The following is a 15,300-nucleotide window of genomic DNA, read 5'->3' as shown; positions in this document are numbered from 1 at the left end:
GTGTCCATCTCAGGGACTTCTATTTGATTGTACAGGTTATACATATGTTTATATATTAATATGTATATATTTGCATTTGTAATGATACATATATTTTTTCTGTTAGGTGTTATATAAAAGGAAGATGTGTAAGCGTATATATTTTTCCCCTCACACACACATGCACTGTATATGTTTATGTATAAGCATTCAGAAATTAAAGAAAACTTTTAAATTACAGTCAATTCAATTTCATTTACATCAAGTAGATTTTTCAGTTTTAGGCTAAACAAAGTCCTAGTGAGTATCACCCTTATTTTGCATTAGATTGCTTATCTTCCTGACCTTTAGCAGACTGACGGCATTTTTTCACGCCGTTTTCTGCTGCTTATTCACAGATACCACAAGCTTTCATCTCCATTAGAGAAAGTGTGTGGCTACAATATAAAGGCATACCGTGAAAAAAATTTAAACGACTTGTGATTACTTTGCGATCAAGCCTCCAGAATAGTGATTCAGTCTTGTTTCTTCTGTTGCAGACAAAAGGTTCTTCAAGCATAACTCCATCAGGCACTCAAAAGAAGGTGAAGAGGACTCTACCCAATCCACCTCCAGAGGAAGCAACAGCAGGAACTCAGTTGCCATATACTTCTATGGGATCAGTTTCACGCAGAAGGATTTGTAGAACCACCACTATGGCCAGAGCCAAAATCCTTCAGGATATAGACAGGGAATTGGATCTGGTTGAACGTGAATCAGCCAAGCTTAGGAAGAAGCAAGCAGAGCTAGATGAGGAGGAAAAAGAAATAGATGCCAAGCTGAGATACTTGGAAATGGGTATTAATAGGAGGAAAGAAGCCCTACTAAAGGAAAGAGAAAAGAGAGAGCGTGCCTATCTCCAAGGAGTAGCAGAAGAACGTGATTATATGTCAGACAGTGAAGTTAATAATACCAGGTCAACCAGAATAGAAACTCAGCACGGCTTGGAAAGACCACGTACTGCACCCCAGACAGAATTTAACCAGTTTATGCCACCACAAACCCAGCCAGAAACACAATTTGCCCCTGCTACAAGCCCATATGCTCAATATCAGTATTCATCTCCTGCCCTGCCAACTCAAGCACCAACTCAGTTCACACAACAATCACATTACCAACAACAGCAGCCTTTATATCACCAGCAGGTTTCACCCTATCCGACCCAGACAGCTTTCCAAACAGGAGCTACTATGTCCTTTACTCCACAGGCTCAACCTCCACCATCTCAACAACCATCATATCAACTCCCATCACAGATGATGGTGATACAGCCAAAGCCAAGACAAACCGCATTGTATTTGGAGCCTAAGATAACAACAAACTATGATGTAATTCGCAATCAGCCTCTCATGATAGCACCAGTTTCAACCGACAATAATTATGCAGTTTCCCAGCTGGGCAGTAAATACTCTACCTTGGACTTAAGAATAGGACTAGATGAGAGAAACAGCATAGCAAGCAGCCCTATATCAAGCATATCTACAGATTCATTCTATGCAGATATAGACCACCACCATACACCCCGAAATTATGTGCTAATTGATGATATAGGAGAACTCACTAAAGGAACAGGAGCACTTGGTTCCAGTTTTAGCCTCCATGAGAAAGATCTGACCAAAACAGATCGACTGCTTCGCACAACTGAGGCCAGGAGAGCACAAGAAGTGTCAGACTTCCTAGCACCACTGCAGACTTCTTCTAGGTTACATTCCTATGTTAAAGCTGATGAAGACCCAATGGAGGACCCTTATGAGCTCAAACTTCTGAAACACCAGATAAAACAAGAGTTCCGTAGAGGTGCAGAAAGTCTTGATCATCTGGCTGGCCTGTCGCAGTATTACCACGCAGAGGGCAGCTACAGGCATTTTCCAAAATCTGAGAAATATAGCATAGGTAGGCTTACTCTTGAGAAACAGGCTGCTAAGCAGCTCCCAGCAGCCCTCCTTTACCAAAAGCAATCAAAACACAAGAAAGCTTTGATAGACCCCAAACTAACAAAGTTTTCACCTATCCAAGAAAGCAGAGACCTTGAGCCTGACTATTCAAGCTATATGACTTCTAGCACTTCAACACTTGGGGGAATTACTGCTAGGGCAAGGCTTCTTCAGGATGATATCACTTTTGGCCTTAGAAAAAACATCACAGACCAACAGAAATACATGGGGCCACAACTGACTTCATCCATTGGAGCAGGCCTTGGGACTGCACTAGGTCCAACAATGAGATCCACATTACAAGATGAAGCAGACAAGTCGTATAGCAGTGGTAGTAGATCTAGGCCCTCATCTAGACCCTCCTCAGTTTATGGGCTTGATTTATCATTGAAAAGGGATTCCTCCAGTTCTTCTTTAAGACTGAAAGCCCAAGAAGCTGAACCCTTAGATGTTTCCTTTAGCCATGCAGCACCTTCTGGAAGAACTAAACCCACCAGTCTACCTATTAGCCAAAGCAGGGGAAGGATCCCGATAGTAGCTCAGAACTCAGAGGAAGAGAGCCCACTAAGTCCTGTTGGCCAGCCAATGGGAATGGCAAGAGCAGCAGCTGGACCCTTGCCACCAATATCTGCAGATACCAGGGACCAGTTTGGATCGAGCCATTCATTACCTGAGGTCCAGCAACATATGAGGGAGGAGTCACGGACTCGAGGCTATGATCGAGATATAGCCTTCATCATGGATGACTTCCAGCATGCCATGTCAGACAGTGAAGGTAAATTAGGCCTCAGACTGGTATCTTACTATCACAACGCAAATCCTCATTTCTATGCATGTGTCTGATTTTTGTTATGCTTCAAAGACTTGTTCTTTTTTTCTGTTCCTTGGTGCATCTTCTGTGTATCTACATTTTTGGGGTTTTATTTGTTTTGGTTTATTTGATTTTGTTTGTTTCTTTGTTTTACCCTTACAGCAGTTTCTGGATGGTGTGAAGCTACTCTAGCATGCTCACTATATTGTTGATTTGCCTTCCTTTTGGTTTGCTTGTGCATTTTCCTTTTCACTTGTTGATGTCTAATGATACTGTGTAGAGTATTCCATATACAGTACAGACTCTACCATCAGTCTTTATGTGGAGCCGTCTCCAGTGACTGTGAATCATTGAACTTCTTTGCAATAGTTTTTGTTGAGATTTGGAAATAACCTCCCAAATCTCTAAAAAACTCTGGTAATTTTATTTGCATGAAATTTCACAATAGAATTCAAGAACTGATAATTCCATCTCCCGATGCACCACTTTAGATCTGCATTTTTATAGTAATAGTATGTCCATTAAGTACATATTGTATGTTAGAACCATATAGACGTGATTGCAAAATGACGTCCTACATATGATTTGTTGAAAGCATCCTGTCGTGTGGACTTCTGTGCATTCCGAATTGTGATGATGTAAGATAATTTGTCATTTGGATGGTGCAAGACAATCTCATCCTTCAATAAACTTGCATAAAGTATTTTACTTCTATTTATGGATTATGCAGTGTAGCTGGTTTTATATGCACCCCATACAATATGTCTGCCAAATAAGCACAAAAGGTTTATCCCGCTTAGGTTCATGAAAGGAACCTTTCTGATGTATTATAAATGGTGCAATTAAAAATGTTTCTTCTGAATAAGTACAGCGGAATGTTGAAGCTGATGTTGAGTACTAAATAATTGCAAATCATGTATTAGTTTTGTTGGAGTCAGTTCAGACTTAATATATTCTAAATTGTTTAAAAATCATAAAGACAGTTTGAAACAAAATGAAACTAATATGTTCAAAACTGTATGCGCTCCCTTAACTTTTTCTTATGTGTATTTACTGCACAATAAAAGAGACTTTGCATGTGCTATATTGTCTGTAAATGGCAATGATTGTCTCAAAAGGCACATTTGCATTATTATGAAGTAGCATGGTTTATTTTTCAGGTTTATATTAACCGCAATGTTCATTATTGCATTATTGCTTTTTTATATATGCTGAATCTTTCATGCCTACCTGATACTACAATATATTGAAGGGTTTTGTTCTGTACATTTCTCTTCATATTTCTTAGATATTTACAACCCCCCCATGAAGTCTGTGTTTCAGGAGAGGTTTGGGATCATCAGCATTTTTTATTTTTATCAGAAGTTTTAGTGTTTTCACTGTTCTTAAATTATTAGCACACAGAGCCCTATGATTAAATCTGAAGTCACTTAAGAGAAACTCCCCAAGTTGCAACTCATATAATTCCTCTTAAATAAGTAGATGTTATCTTGTCTCAATTCAACTTGTGACTTTTAAGGGTCGTTCTATGGTCACTTTGTGAAAGTCACAGGACTTTTCCTCCTGAAAACTGATGAGAAACAACCTGGACCAAAAAAATCCTATTTGGTGCAATTCAATCTCATGTAAATAGGTCATAGAGAATTAGATTTCTGCACTACAGCACATTATGCTTTTGTTATATATTTGTAGAAGTCATACATGTTACATTTTAGGTTGAACATGTTTTGGTTTTAAATTAGTCTCTGAATAGTTACACTCTTTCAGAAGTATTATAACTCTATTCACATATTCCTTATTGGATTGTTATGTCCCTGAATACCACGGCTTCCCCTTTCAGCAATATTTTTGTGATTTCTATCAACCTTTTGTTTGTTCACAAATAGCTTATTTTTGCACCATTTTATGTAAATTCTTGAGAAATCAAAACACTTTATGACATTATTTTCAAATATGCTGTCTAATAGCAAGTAACTTGAGATGAAAATAATTCATATAGTTTGGATGTAAGATAAAAAAATGTTCCAAAGAAGCAATTACAGTTCTTCAGAAAATTACGGCCTTCTTTTCTCTGGACTGTACTTTTTTCTGTAGTGCCCTGAAACTGGATAGCTATTCTGGCATGTTGCATCCAGCCATTGTTAATTCTACCATAGAGTTTAGAAGTTTACAAGTGAGATATCAAGACATCAACACAGCTGACCCATTGTAATTTTTAATCTGTGGGATTTAGAGTGATCACTACTAGTTTTCTGATTAAGTTTTTTGGACTCAACAGCCTGATGTTCAATCTCATCTTGTTAAACTGTGTGCTATTAACAGCATGGGACCTTATTGACTCCAGCAGTTTTTTGCAGGTGGAACCACCTGGCTGCATATTGTTAGTCTTAAAAAAAAATATGTATCCTCTGAGACTGTCAGTGATTCATCTTGGCTGTTCTCAGGTTTCCAGCTGAAACAAATCCCGACTAATCACACGAAAACCAGTTGTGTGTGTATGTACATGTGAGTGTGGTGTCTGTGTGCCTATATACACATACATACATAACTTTTTAAATTTCATATAAAATACACACATTCATCACAGTTTGATAAAAAAGTAGAGTGGTCTGAACTGCAGTATGGGATTCTACATATGTGCTCACTTTTCAAAAGAAGAAATCCAGCAAAAGTTATTTCAACTGAAACAGAAGGAAAAAAAAATTATCATTCTTTCTTCACTTAGCTAATGACACAGATTGTGACAGTCAGTGTTAGTACCTGGGATCAGAAAAATGCATTAGGCGCCTCATGTAAGCTTCCATAAAAAAAGTCTGTCAGGATGATTTATGAACCACACTGCTTCGTGCAGGCACTAGTCAATTGGCAGGAATGTGTAATGCATAAATAATCTGCATATTAGATCATAATGGTTTATTGAGAGCAATTAATCAATAACTAATCACCAGCCAGACAAGCATCAACCTTTAATAATGTTTTAATTTAATTCATATATAAATAATATTTTCAAACCATTTCATATTAAATCTGTGCACAGTTAGGAAGGGACTGCATAATATCTGAACTACGATGAAGAATTATTCAAAGGCCTATTAGAATATAGGATGTTGTTTTGACAACATACAAAATATTATTTTTCAAAAACATGCATATATATATATGACTCCTCTTTTTGGAGAAAATAAATAAAATATTAATGAAAAAATACAACTTTTTTTTTCCTCCCATTAAACTTTTTTCCTAATATTTGTGAAATGAACTAGGTTACATTTAACAACTTTAAGAACTAAATAGAGAAGATTATGCACACTACCATTTTTCATTTTAAATTCTCTTCTACATCATGGAACAATTGCATTCACTGTTGTTACTATAGCAACAACTGACCTTATTTAAGATTTGCAATTTCTGGTGGTTTGGCTGAAGTAAATATTGCCTTTCTTTGAATTCCAAATATAATTTGCTTATTAAATCATAGCAATCAAACTTGCAGTACATTCTAATTAGCTACACGTTGCTTTAGTTTACAGTGATAGGCAACATAGATGAAAATCTCTGGTTTGTATAGTGGAAATATAAAATACGTGGCAGCTGATTCTGATCCCAATGGAGTGAGACTTATGTCAGTTGACCCACTAGTGAATAGGCATAAATACGTGTCATTTCAAAACTCATTTAAATGCAGCAGTGTTATTTGATCCCAAAAGAGTGCCTAATACAATAGATTTTATGCAAGTTTAAAATTGTTGAAAATATAAGAACATTAGTCTTACAGAATTGTTGCAGAAAGAACATTCTGGCTAACTTTCCCAGCACAAAGTTTCATGCTGCAAATTCAGGGGATGGAATTCAAAATAAGAACACTTGGATTATTTCTGCTTAGTATCACAAAGAGCACAGTTTGCTTCATATCTTCTTTGATTTGAGATTATATTGATTCCATAAAGGAGTCTCAGTTTTCTTATAAGTAGTTCTAGATTATTTCCAAAATACTTCATAAAATATTCAGTTCAGAAGATTGGGAATTAATAGAGACTGGGTTTTTTTAGGTTTTGCTTTTGTTTTGTTTTGTTTTGTTTTTATTTAACTCACTGCAAAGTAACTAATTTGACTATTTTTTTTTTTCATCAAACATTTTAGAAATATATGAAATCTGTAGTGTTTTTCTGAGCTGCCAGAAGGAAGGAAATGGCTAGAGCACTCAGCAGTGAGTTCCTTCTGGTATCTAATATCCATAGTTTTGACATAAAAAGAATCTTCCCATTTTTTTCTATCACTTATGGCTAAATTTTGCTTAAGTTCAATGCCTCAAGTCTCACCTGTAACTCTGCTTTAGCTGCATGGCCAATTAGTAACCACTATGCATGCTTGCTATGCACAATGCACATTATTGCCCTTTGCCCAGCACTGGATCAGAACATTTGACCTGTCCTTGGTTTTCAAAGCCTATCATCTCCGTCGTGAAGAAACAGATTGGTTTGACAAGCCCAGGGAATCTCGTTTGGAGAATGGACATGGCCTCGACAGAAGGCTGCCAGAGAAGTTGTCCCACTCTCGACCACCAAGTCAACACCAAGATCAAGTAAGCTGTCAAGTAAGCTCTGTCTCCAGTTTTATAAATGTTTGACATTTTAATCACACTGTCCAGTAGCACAGGGACTATAGGATTAATCAAATTCCACCTACATTCAGCTGCAGTGCTGTTGAACCTGGATTTGTCATCAGTACTTGACGATGAAATTAGAGTAACATTCATCTGCAATTCAGTACTAATTTTGCAGGTTATCTTTTGAATTTTGAAACATATCTGAAAGGAGTTAGTCTGCTAACCAAAACTATCTATAGATTAGGTATTCATATTAAAACTAAAAATTACAAAAAGTTAAACAATCCTATTTTACCTCATCAGCTTTATGCCATCCAAAGCCAAGCCCCTTCTTTTAGTAGTTTAAGGAAAAGAGTTGCTTTATCCTGTTGACAGTTGTTTCTACTTTTAGTTGGTCAGTATAATCCCAACAGTATGTGATCAATTACTGAATAAATCAGCAAGACTTTATCAATATAATAATTAGAATATTTCATTCATTATAGCAAGAACAAAATATACCATATTCTGCTTTTCAAGCTTGCCAACTTTGAAATCTAGTTCACCTTATTATGCCATCCCATATCCTGTTTGTATTAAAGAAGTTTATATATTTCAAACCTTTAAGGTCTTCACTTGATTGTTTTAGTTATCATTTTTACTGATTGATTGAGATTATACTCTGTTTTCCATGAGATGCAATGGATGCAAGAGAAGGTATTGTATGGCCCCGTTGTGGTACTTAATAGCTTATATTGGTCATGTTAACTCCTCAGATAATATACAAACAGGAATATCCTGCTATCATGCAGCCTTCCAAACATTTTTGCTGGCGAGCATTTTGACTGACATTTATCAATAGAATGTAGGTTTTATGAAGTAAGGATGTAGATTTTATGAAGTGAGCATTCAAATATCTTACAAGCTGTCATTTATTTTTATTTTTACCTCTCTTCCTATCTCTAGTTTAGCATATATTGAAATTTACAAAGCCTATGTTGTACTGAGCCTACCCATTTCTTTTTAAGAAAGGGGGTTATACAAGATACAGGTCTTACAGGAATCTTTTTAAAGAACTCTACGTGAACCAATCTTACTGCAGGATAAAGGATCTTTTAGTCTTCACAACTCTTAGTTACACTGGTAACAGATAAAAAACTGTCTATCTGAGCACTTTAATCCTCATGTGAAACATTAATTTTCCTCTGCATACATGATTGTATTTGGCCACTACAGCCTCATGATGTAAAATGAAAAATGTGCGTTGAAAATTAGGCTTTCCCAAGAGGAAGGTTACTGTTATCCTGAGCTCTGTGACATGGACATGGTCAGTAAGATGTATTTTACTCTTAGCATCCCAGACCTTTTGCCCTGAGAAACAGCTGCAGGGAAAGTTACTAGTGACAAAGCTCCAATTTTTGTTGTTGGTTTGTTTCTTTTCTCTCATATACATAGCACTATGCTAGGACCAGTTGAAAGACTTGATGAGACTTTTTAGGAGGAAGATTTAGGGGACTGAGAGTTCTTCTTTTCTTGGATTATGTTCAGAAGGAAAATACTTTTTTGTTTTTCTCCCTGAAGTTGTAGTGATGTCCCCAAGTTTATATGGAAATAGAGGTACTGCATTTAAAATATTCTCAAAGGCACCTTGTAAGGTTTTATAAAATCTGGGATGGAAACTGGAGAGAGAACATGTTCTAAATAGTTCTGTGTGGTGCTGTGTAAAGCCTCTGCAAAACAAAAGTGGTGTGGAAGGAGAAGCTTTACAACAGTTCCCTCTTCATCTGTTTCCATCCAGGTTAACTACTGTCATTCACCCCCTGGTGTAAAACAGTGTCAGTGTGTCTGCAGAAGGGAGAAATGTCCGTTCTCACCGATTCTTCATCATCTACCTTGTCTAAATATTGCTCAGACATTGTGTATTTTATTTTTTTTCTGTGAACATTTGTTTGTGATAACTTAAAAAATATATATATTTTAAGACATACAGAAGTTAAATTACTTTAACGTAAGATAACAAGGGTCAGAGCCATTTTTAAAACTTTCATTAGCTCCACATTGAATTCTGAAAGTATAACACGTAGCAGTAGAAGCAAGTAAATCAATATCAACATCTCTATTATTAGCATTCATTTTATATTTTAAAGCTATTAAGAAAAATAAACAATTTTCAGGTCAAAGAGTGTGCTGAGGCATAAAGGTTTTTTCAGTCCTGTGTTTTCTGTAACAAAAAAGTTCCTGATTTCATTGTCCCATGCTCTATGTCTCCTGTATCCACAACTCAGTTCTGCACAGAGAACTGTAGTGTCCAAGCATAATGCACTCTGGAGACAAAAATGACAAATTGTTCTTCATCCTGAAACAGCTGAATAGGTCCACCTGCACCCAGAGATTCCTTTATTGCAGAGACTCTCCTCAAATCATTTAAGATGGCAGTTTCCTTGTTAGCAAGGGAATTCAGCCAATGCGACTCCTGTAATATCCAGTACTGAGTGCAAACCAGCCACAAAAGGGAATATTTGCATCAGTAGCACTAATCTGCTTGTGATGGATCAGCTAAAGTTTCCACATACACTTAGCCACTGTAAATTTTCCATTTGTATTTTCTTCTTTATAAAAAAATGTAAATATTTTACTGACCACCAAAACATGTTTTCCAGAAGATTTTGTTTCACATGCCTGAAACATCGGTTTCCTTACTAGTAGAAATCAGAACTCGTATGTCCCACGGAGCTTATACAATTAAATGTAATAAATAAGCCAAAACTGGGCTTTTGAAACAAGAATGAAGCAGAATGGCAACCCTGAATTTCCAGGTTTCCATGGATTTCTTATAACCTAGCAGATTAAACTCACATACTGTATTATTAATATTAAAACATATGTGTTTCTATAGCAACTTCTGCAGGGCTACATAGTATTCCTAATTCACATTAAATTACAGTGCAGTTTAATATCTTAAAAGAGCTTTTCCGAATGTAGTGTTTCTGAAATGCTTACCAGAGGAGGGTAAACATGGTTTAAACCCAACCAATACATAATCTATTGCAGATTCTCCCTGATCCCTGTTGACCTCAACGGTTTGCTTAGTTGCTACCAGTTGACCTGCAGCTTCTTTAAATCTCCAGACATCAAGGCTCTTTTCACTATTATTTTCTTTGAAAAATAATTGTATATCCTGAACTAAACTGACTATTTTAAACAGTTTGGGAAGGAATAGTAGGAGGAGGTGCCAGGGGAGTAAGAGACCATGACAAGGAGGTGGACAGAGAGAGTATATTAACAGGAGATAAGCAGCTTCTCAGCGAAGGGTTTTAAATACAGAAATTCCAGTGAACATAGATGAATGAGTAACAAAATCTCAAACTCGTCATAATACCAGTGTATCATCATCAATTTGCTTTGGCAACAGTTTTCTAAGCACAAAAACAAGGCTAGAGCTCTAGAGCCTTTTCAGTGCTAGTCTGTTTCTAAAGGCCCTCAAAAAGTATATGCTTTTCTTGGTTCATGGGTGTGTATCATTCCCTTAAAATAACATTTAAGTCATGCCTTTTTAGGGGCACTTGAATATTTAAAAATGAAGAAAAAATGGGTCATAAGGTGAGCAATTGGGTTAAAATAAGAAAGTGACAGAGATCCAGAAGGCTACCTGCAAACTTTTATTCCATGTTTTGTAAGTCCATACTGCTTAGTTTTTATTGTTTTCCAATTCCCAAGGAGATTTCATTAAATTTATAGTGTTAGTGCTTTCTCTTGCAGAGGAAGTAATTTTGTTTTTTCTGATTCTCTGAAAATATGATGAGAAATAAGACATTTCCAAATTTAGTGTAGCTGTTAAACTATCTAATCTAATGAGTGAATTGTTAGCCACCCCCTCACTGTAATTCAAGATGGAATTTAGCAGGCAGTTGCTCATTTTTTAGTCACCCAGCAATGTTATTTTCACTGCATGACAGAATGACTTTTTAATCAAAAGTCAGAGTTCTGAACTGATCTAATTGCAGAAGCAAAGGCCACTCATTCTGCAATATGTTAATGAACAGGAACATAGTATTTGTTAAGTTTTTCTTCAGTACTTCTTTTGCAAAATATCTCCATCATCAGGAATCTGTCAGAGCTTTCTAGCTTTAGGATTTCTAGAGAACTTGATGTTTGTACTCTGCTCAGAGGAGATACAGAGTTTCAAAGGGGCAGGATTACCTCAGCTGTGGAAATTCTTCATGTCAGCATTCACAGGACTTGTGTGCTCATGCAAGTACCTGTGGTATTCAGAAATTAGGACAGATACTATCTAAATCATCACCTTGAGCATCCACTATCCTGTTCCTGGATGCCTAACTCAGTAGAATTTCCCTTGAAGACTGTGTTTTCTAAAGCTCTACAGCCAGGCATGGCCACTGAGATTCACTTTATCAGGCAGCACCATTTAAAACTAGAAATTTTTAATACTGTGGCTTTGGTGACGTCATCCAAAGACCAGTTAATAAGTTATAGCTGTTGCTATGGGCTTTGCCTGGAATACTAAAATACATGGAATACTTTAATACAGCACTAAAGAAATTTATTTTTCTTAATTGTCTTCTTTGCCTTATAAAATTCCCTTACATAGGGTTTCTGTAGAGATTCTTTATCAGACAAAATGTGTAACAACAACAAAAGGATAATAAAGTGGATATTTAAACTGATTTTCTGCAACAGTGTTGGAAAATCTCAGCACGTTTATTTGCCATTCATTCTAATTTTTTGGGGGGTTTGAGCTGACTAATAACATGAAACACATGATGAGAACTTAAATGCCTGGAGGAAACGCTTTGCAGTCCAGTTTTCATTTAACTCACTGGGATGCAAACCCCAAGGGCCCACTGAGTAATGTACAGAAAAAATGTGACCTGAGCTCACTGTCAGCTCAAAGAGCACAACAAGAGGGAATATCCACTGGAGAGTCAAAATGTGTCCGTGATCATAAGAGCAGAGCTGAACTGCAAGAATTATTACTTGAGTGTACTGAATGCTCCCAGAAAGGTGAGGAAAGGATCTCAATGGCAAAGACAGATGGCAGGAATCTGTGGTTTTTGTAGCAACTAAGTGGGATCAAGTCACTATTTGCCCTGTGACCTAAATCTGGGCTTGGGGACTTACACATCCTCCATTCCTGAAGCCTTGCAACCAAGGGATGTCCTATCTGTGCCGTAGCTCAGATTTACACTGCTGTGATTGTGTGACTTCAGTGGGGTCCCTCTGTCTTCACAAGAGTTAATGCGGAAACAGTCAGCTAGAAGGACCCCGTGGCATATATTCGGGTGAAGGGAAATCACCTTTAGTGAAAATTAGAAGATGTGAACAACTGGAAACACAAAATAATTTGTGTTCTACAGGGTTTCAAATGCACTAATAGATTTCAGATGGATATAGGCATTACTGGTTAAAGTAAAATAATAAAAACCAATATAACTGTTCATTCTATTATCTGTTTACAGCAAGCACTGTTTTTTCCTATTTATTCTGCCACTTTCAGACAGATACTGTTTTGAAGGTAAATGCCTAATGACATATTCAATATAACTACTAATTCCTACCAACAGTAAAAAACAATATGCTCAAAAACTTTAATGATTTTATTCATGATGATATGAATCACCAAGATTTATACTTATCATAAAATTCTGTAAGTGCAAGTAACGAATAAGTAATAGACTAAAGTAGGACATGGTCTATATATCTATAAGAAAATCATGTACAATATGACATTGAATAGTCTTGGATTATTAAAGAAAAAATCCAGTGTTGCTAAAGAAAGATAAGATAGAGCAATTTTTAAAAAAAGTGAATTTGAGTTTATAAGCTGCAGTGTTCCCCAGTTAAATTGAATTGCTCCCACCAAAATGGATCCTAGCTAAGTATTTGTTCAAATGTGTTAATACTGCTTCTCTTAAATTGCTTTATTTTGTATTCTTTTTTTTACTTAACTAAAAATAAAACTAGACACATTTTTTTCTTATTTTTTACAATTTATGTAAGTTACATGTGACAAATACATTATTTTTACTCTTTAATTACACTTCCTGAATGTCTGATAATATAATTAAAAACATAACAATGTCCCTATCTATTTATAATTATGGAAGTCTCATAGAATTTCATACACTTCTGGCAGTAGTAGACTACATACTGGCAAAATTCCATGTTAAGACCTAAACACTACCTGATCTCATGTTCTGATTTATTCTGGAGTACTTGTCTGCTACCAAATCCATCTTTATGTCTGAAATTAATTACAATCAATACTACTTTCAGTGTGTAGCATGAAGATTTCAGCCTTCTAGATGCAGTGTCATCTAATGGATAAGAAGCTGAATTATGACAAAAGATGTATAGATTCTTATTCTCACTGCGGGTTTGCGCTGAGGCCCTTGACGTCTCTGTTTTCCTCCTGTCCTTTAAGTATGCTATCCATTAGCATCACAAACTCTCCACAACAGAAACTGGCTTTGAAGTGCTTAGTTCAGAAGGAGCTTAGCGGTTTCAAATGCAACTTAAATATTGAATTTGCCCCCCCAAGTCCTATCCCAAACTCTCAGCCTGGAGCAGTCATAGACACTCGTGTCTCTCCTCTCAGTCCAGGCAGTGCTCAGGCTCAGCACCAACGGGCCAGAGGCAAAGAGGTCTTGGACTCTGCTTGGCTTCACAAAGACAAAAGCTGCAGGCAAAGAGGCTCTGTGATAGTGTCAGGTGTGGAAGTTTTGCGATTAATACTCTTTCTGCAAAGGCATTTTGCTGCAAGCTGATGATGGTTGTCCCTGGCACTTGGTTTAGTTCCTGCTCATGGTCCCTCCTGTGTGCCTGTGTCCTGGGGCAGGTGCGATCATCCCAGCTGGAAACCTGGCTCTTTAGCAGGCATTGTAGACATGCATTTATTTCAGTTTTGACACTTCCCAGTATCAGCCCAAACAAATGTTGCACATTTTCATATAAGATGTAGTCCTGAAAGTTTTGGGTAGGCTCTTCCAAAAGGCTTTTCAAATTTGATGTCAAGAGGTACATTGGATTATGTGGCTTTGTTGAAACTAAAGCAGTAACTCGTGGATGTTTACACATTCAACCATCATTTTGTTTAGGTCTGTATGAATAGGATTTTATAATAATTACAGGAATTATGTTTAATTTAATTATTGTCTTGAACATTGCTTCAGCAAAGGATTAACATTAAGAGAAGCTACAGAAGGCTGCGTACCTTCTAATCATTAGAAAATACAAATCAGAACTAAAGCCATATTCAAAATGAATTTAGCCTTATAGAAGCAAATATTCATTCCCCTGCAGAAGGATTTTGCAGTCTGATAAATGTCTTGAAACTCGGGGGGGGTGTTTGAATTGTGAAGCTGTGATATTTCCCAGGGTGAAATAAGTGTGTTTGCTTGTTTCTGTTTCAACTGTCTAAAATTATGGAAACAATTGAAGTTGTTTTATCTTTTTATGACATGCATATTTGTGTTCCTCAGATAAATGGGAAGCCCCTGCAGTACATATTCCCTCATGCAAGGCTCAAACTACTGAGAGACCCAAAGGATCACACAGTTTCAGGTAAAAAACAAGAACCCTCTACATGATAATTAATTTGATTAACATGAATCATGCAAAATACTGGCAGTATTAAAAATAGTTCTTGTGTCATATGCAGCAGAAAATTCAGCGGTCATTTTAAATCTTGCTGGTTGGTTATAACAGAAAGCAGCAGTGCGGAAAAAAGGTCACAACATCTGTTCAAGATACATAAGCTATACCGACATTAAAAACAGAGGGAAAATCTGTTGTATTATACATATAAGCAGTCTGTTCTGCTATTGCTTTTTATATAACTCTATATTCTCTGTATGAGGAGTTTATATAAAATAGACTTGTGTAGGTGTTCGACATGTACAGAAACAACAATTTTATTCTTTCTGTACTAGAAC

The 15,300-nt window shown here is 36.5% G+C and overlaps 1 protein-coding gene across 16 annotated transcripts in view; it reads left to right on the top strand.

The window, feature by feature from the left end:
* The window catches only part of PCLO (piccolo presynaptic cytomatrix protein), a 434,071-nt gene that overhangs the window by 273,437 nt on the left and 145,334 nt on the right, over positions 1–15,300 (top strand). For 13 of the 16 annotated variants that reach the window (XM_065049216.1, XM_065049207.1, XM_065049213.1 and 10 more), the window contains 3 exons: positions 519–2,727; positions 7,209–7,357; positions 14,848–14,929. In XM_065049216.1, the coding sequence (XP_064905288.1) occupies positions 519–2,727; positions 7,209–7,357; positions 14,848–14,929 (2,440 nt within the window). The remainder of the gene's footprint in view (positions 1–518; positions 2,728–7,208; positions 7,358–14,847; positions 14,930–15,300) is intronic. The other 3 variants (XM_065049212.1, XM_065049210.1, XM_021300604.2) reach the window with 1 other exon arrangement.

Source organism: Columba livia, chromosome 1, assembly GCF_036013475.1.
Source record: "Columba livia isolate bColLiv1 breed racing homer chromosome 1, bColLiv1.pat.W.v2, whole genome shotgun sequence".
Lineage (NCBI taxonomy): Eukaryota > Metazoa > Chordata > Aves > Columbiformes > Columbidae > Columba > Columba livia.
Note: the sequence above shows the minus strand (reverse complement) of the source record. Positions and strands in the feature narration are given on the sequence as shown.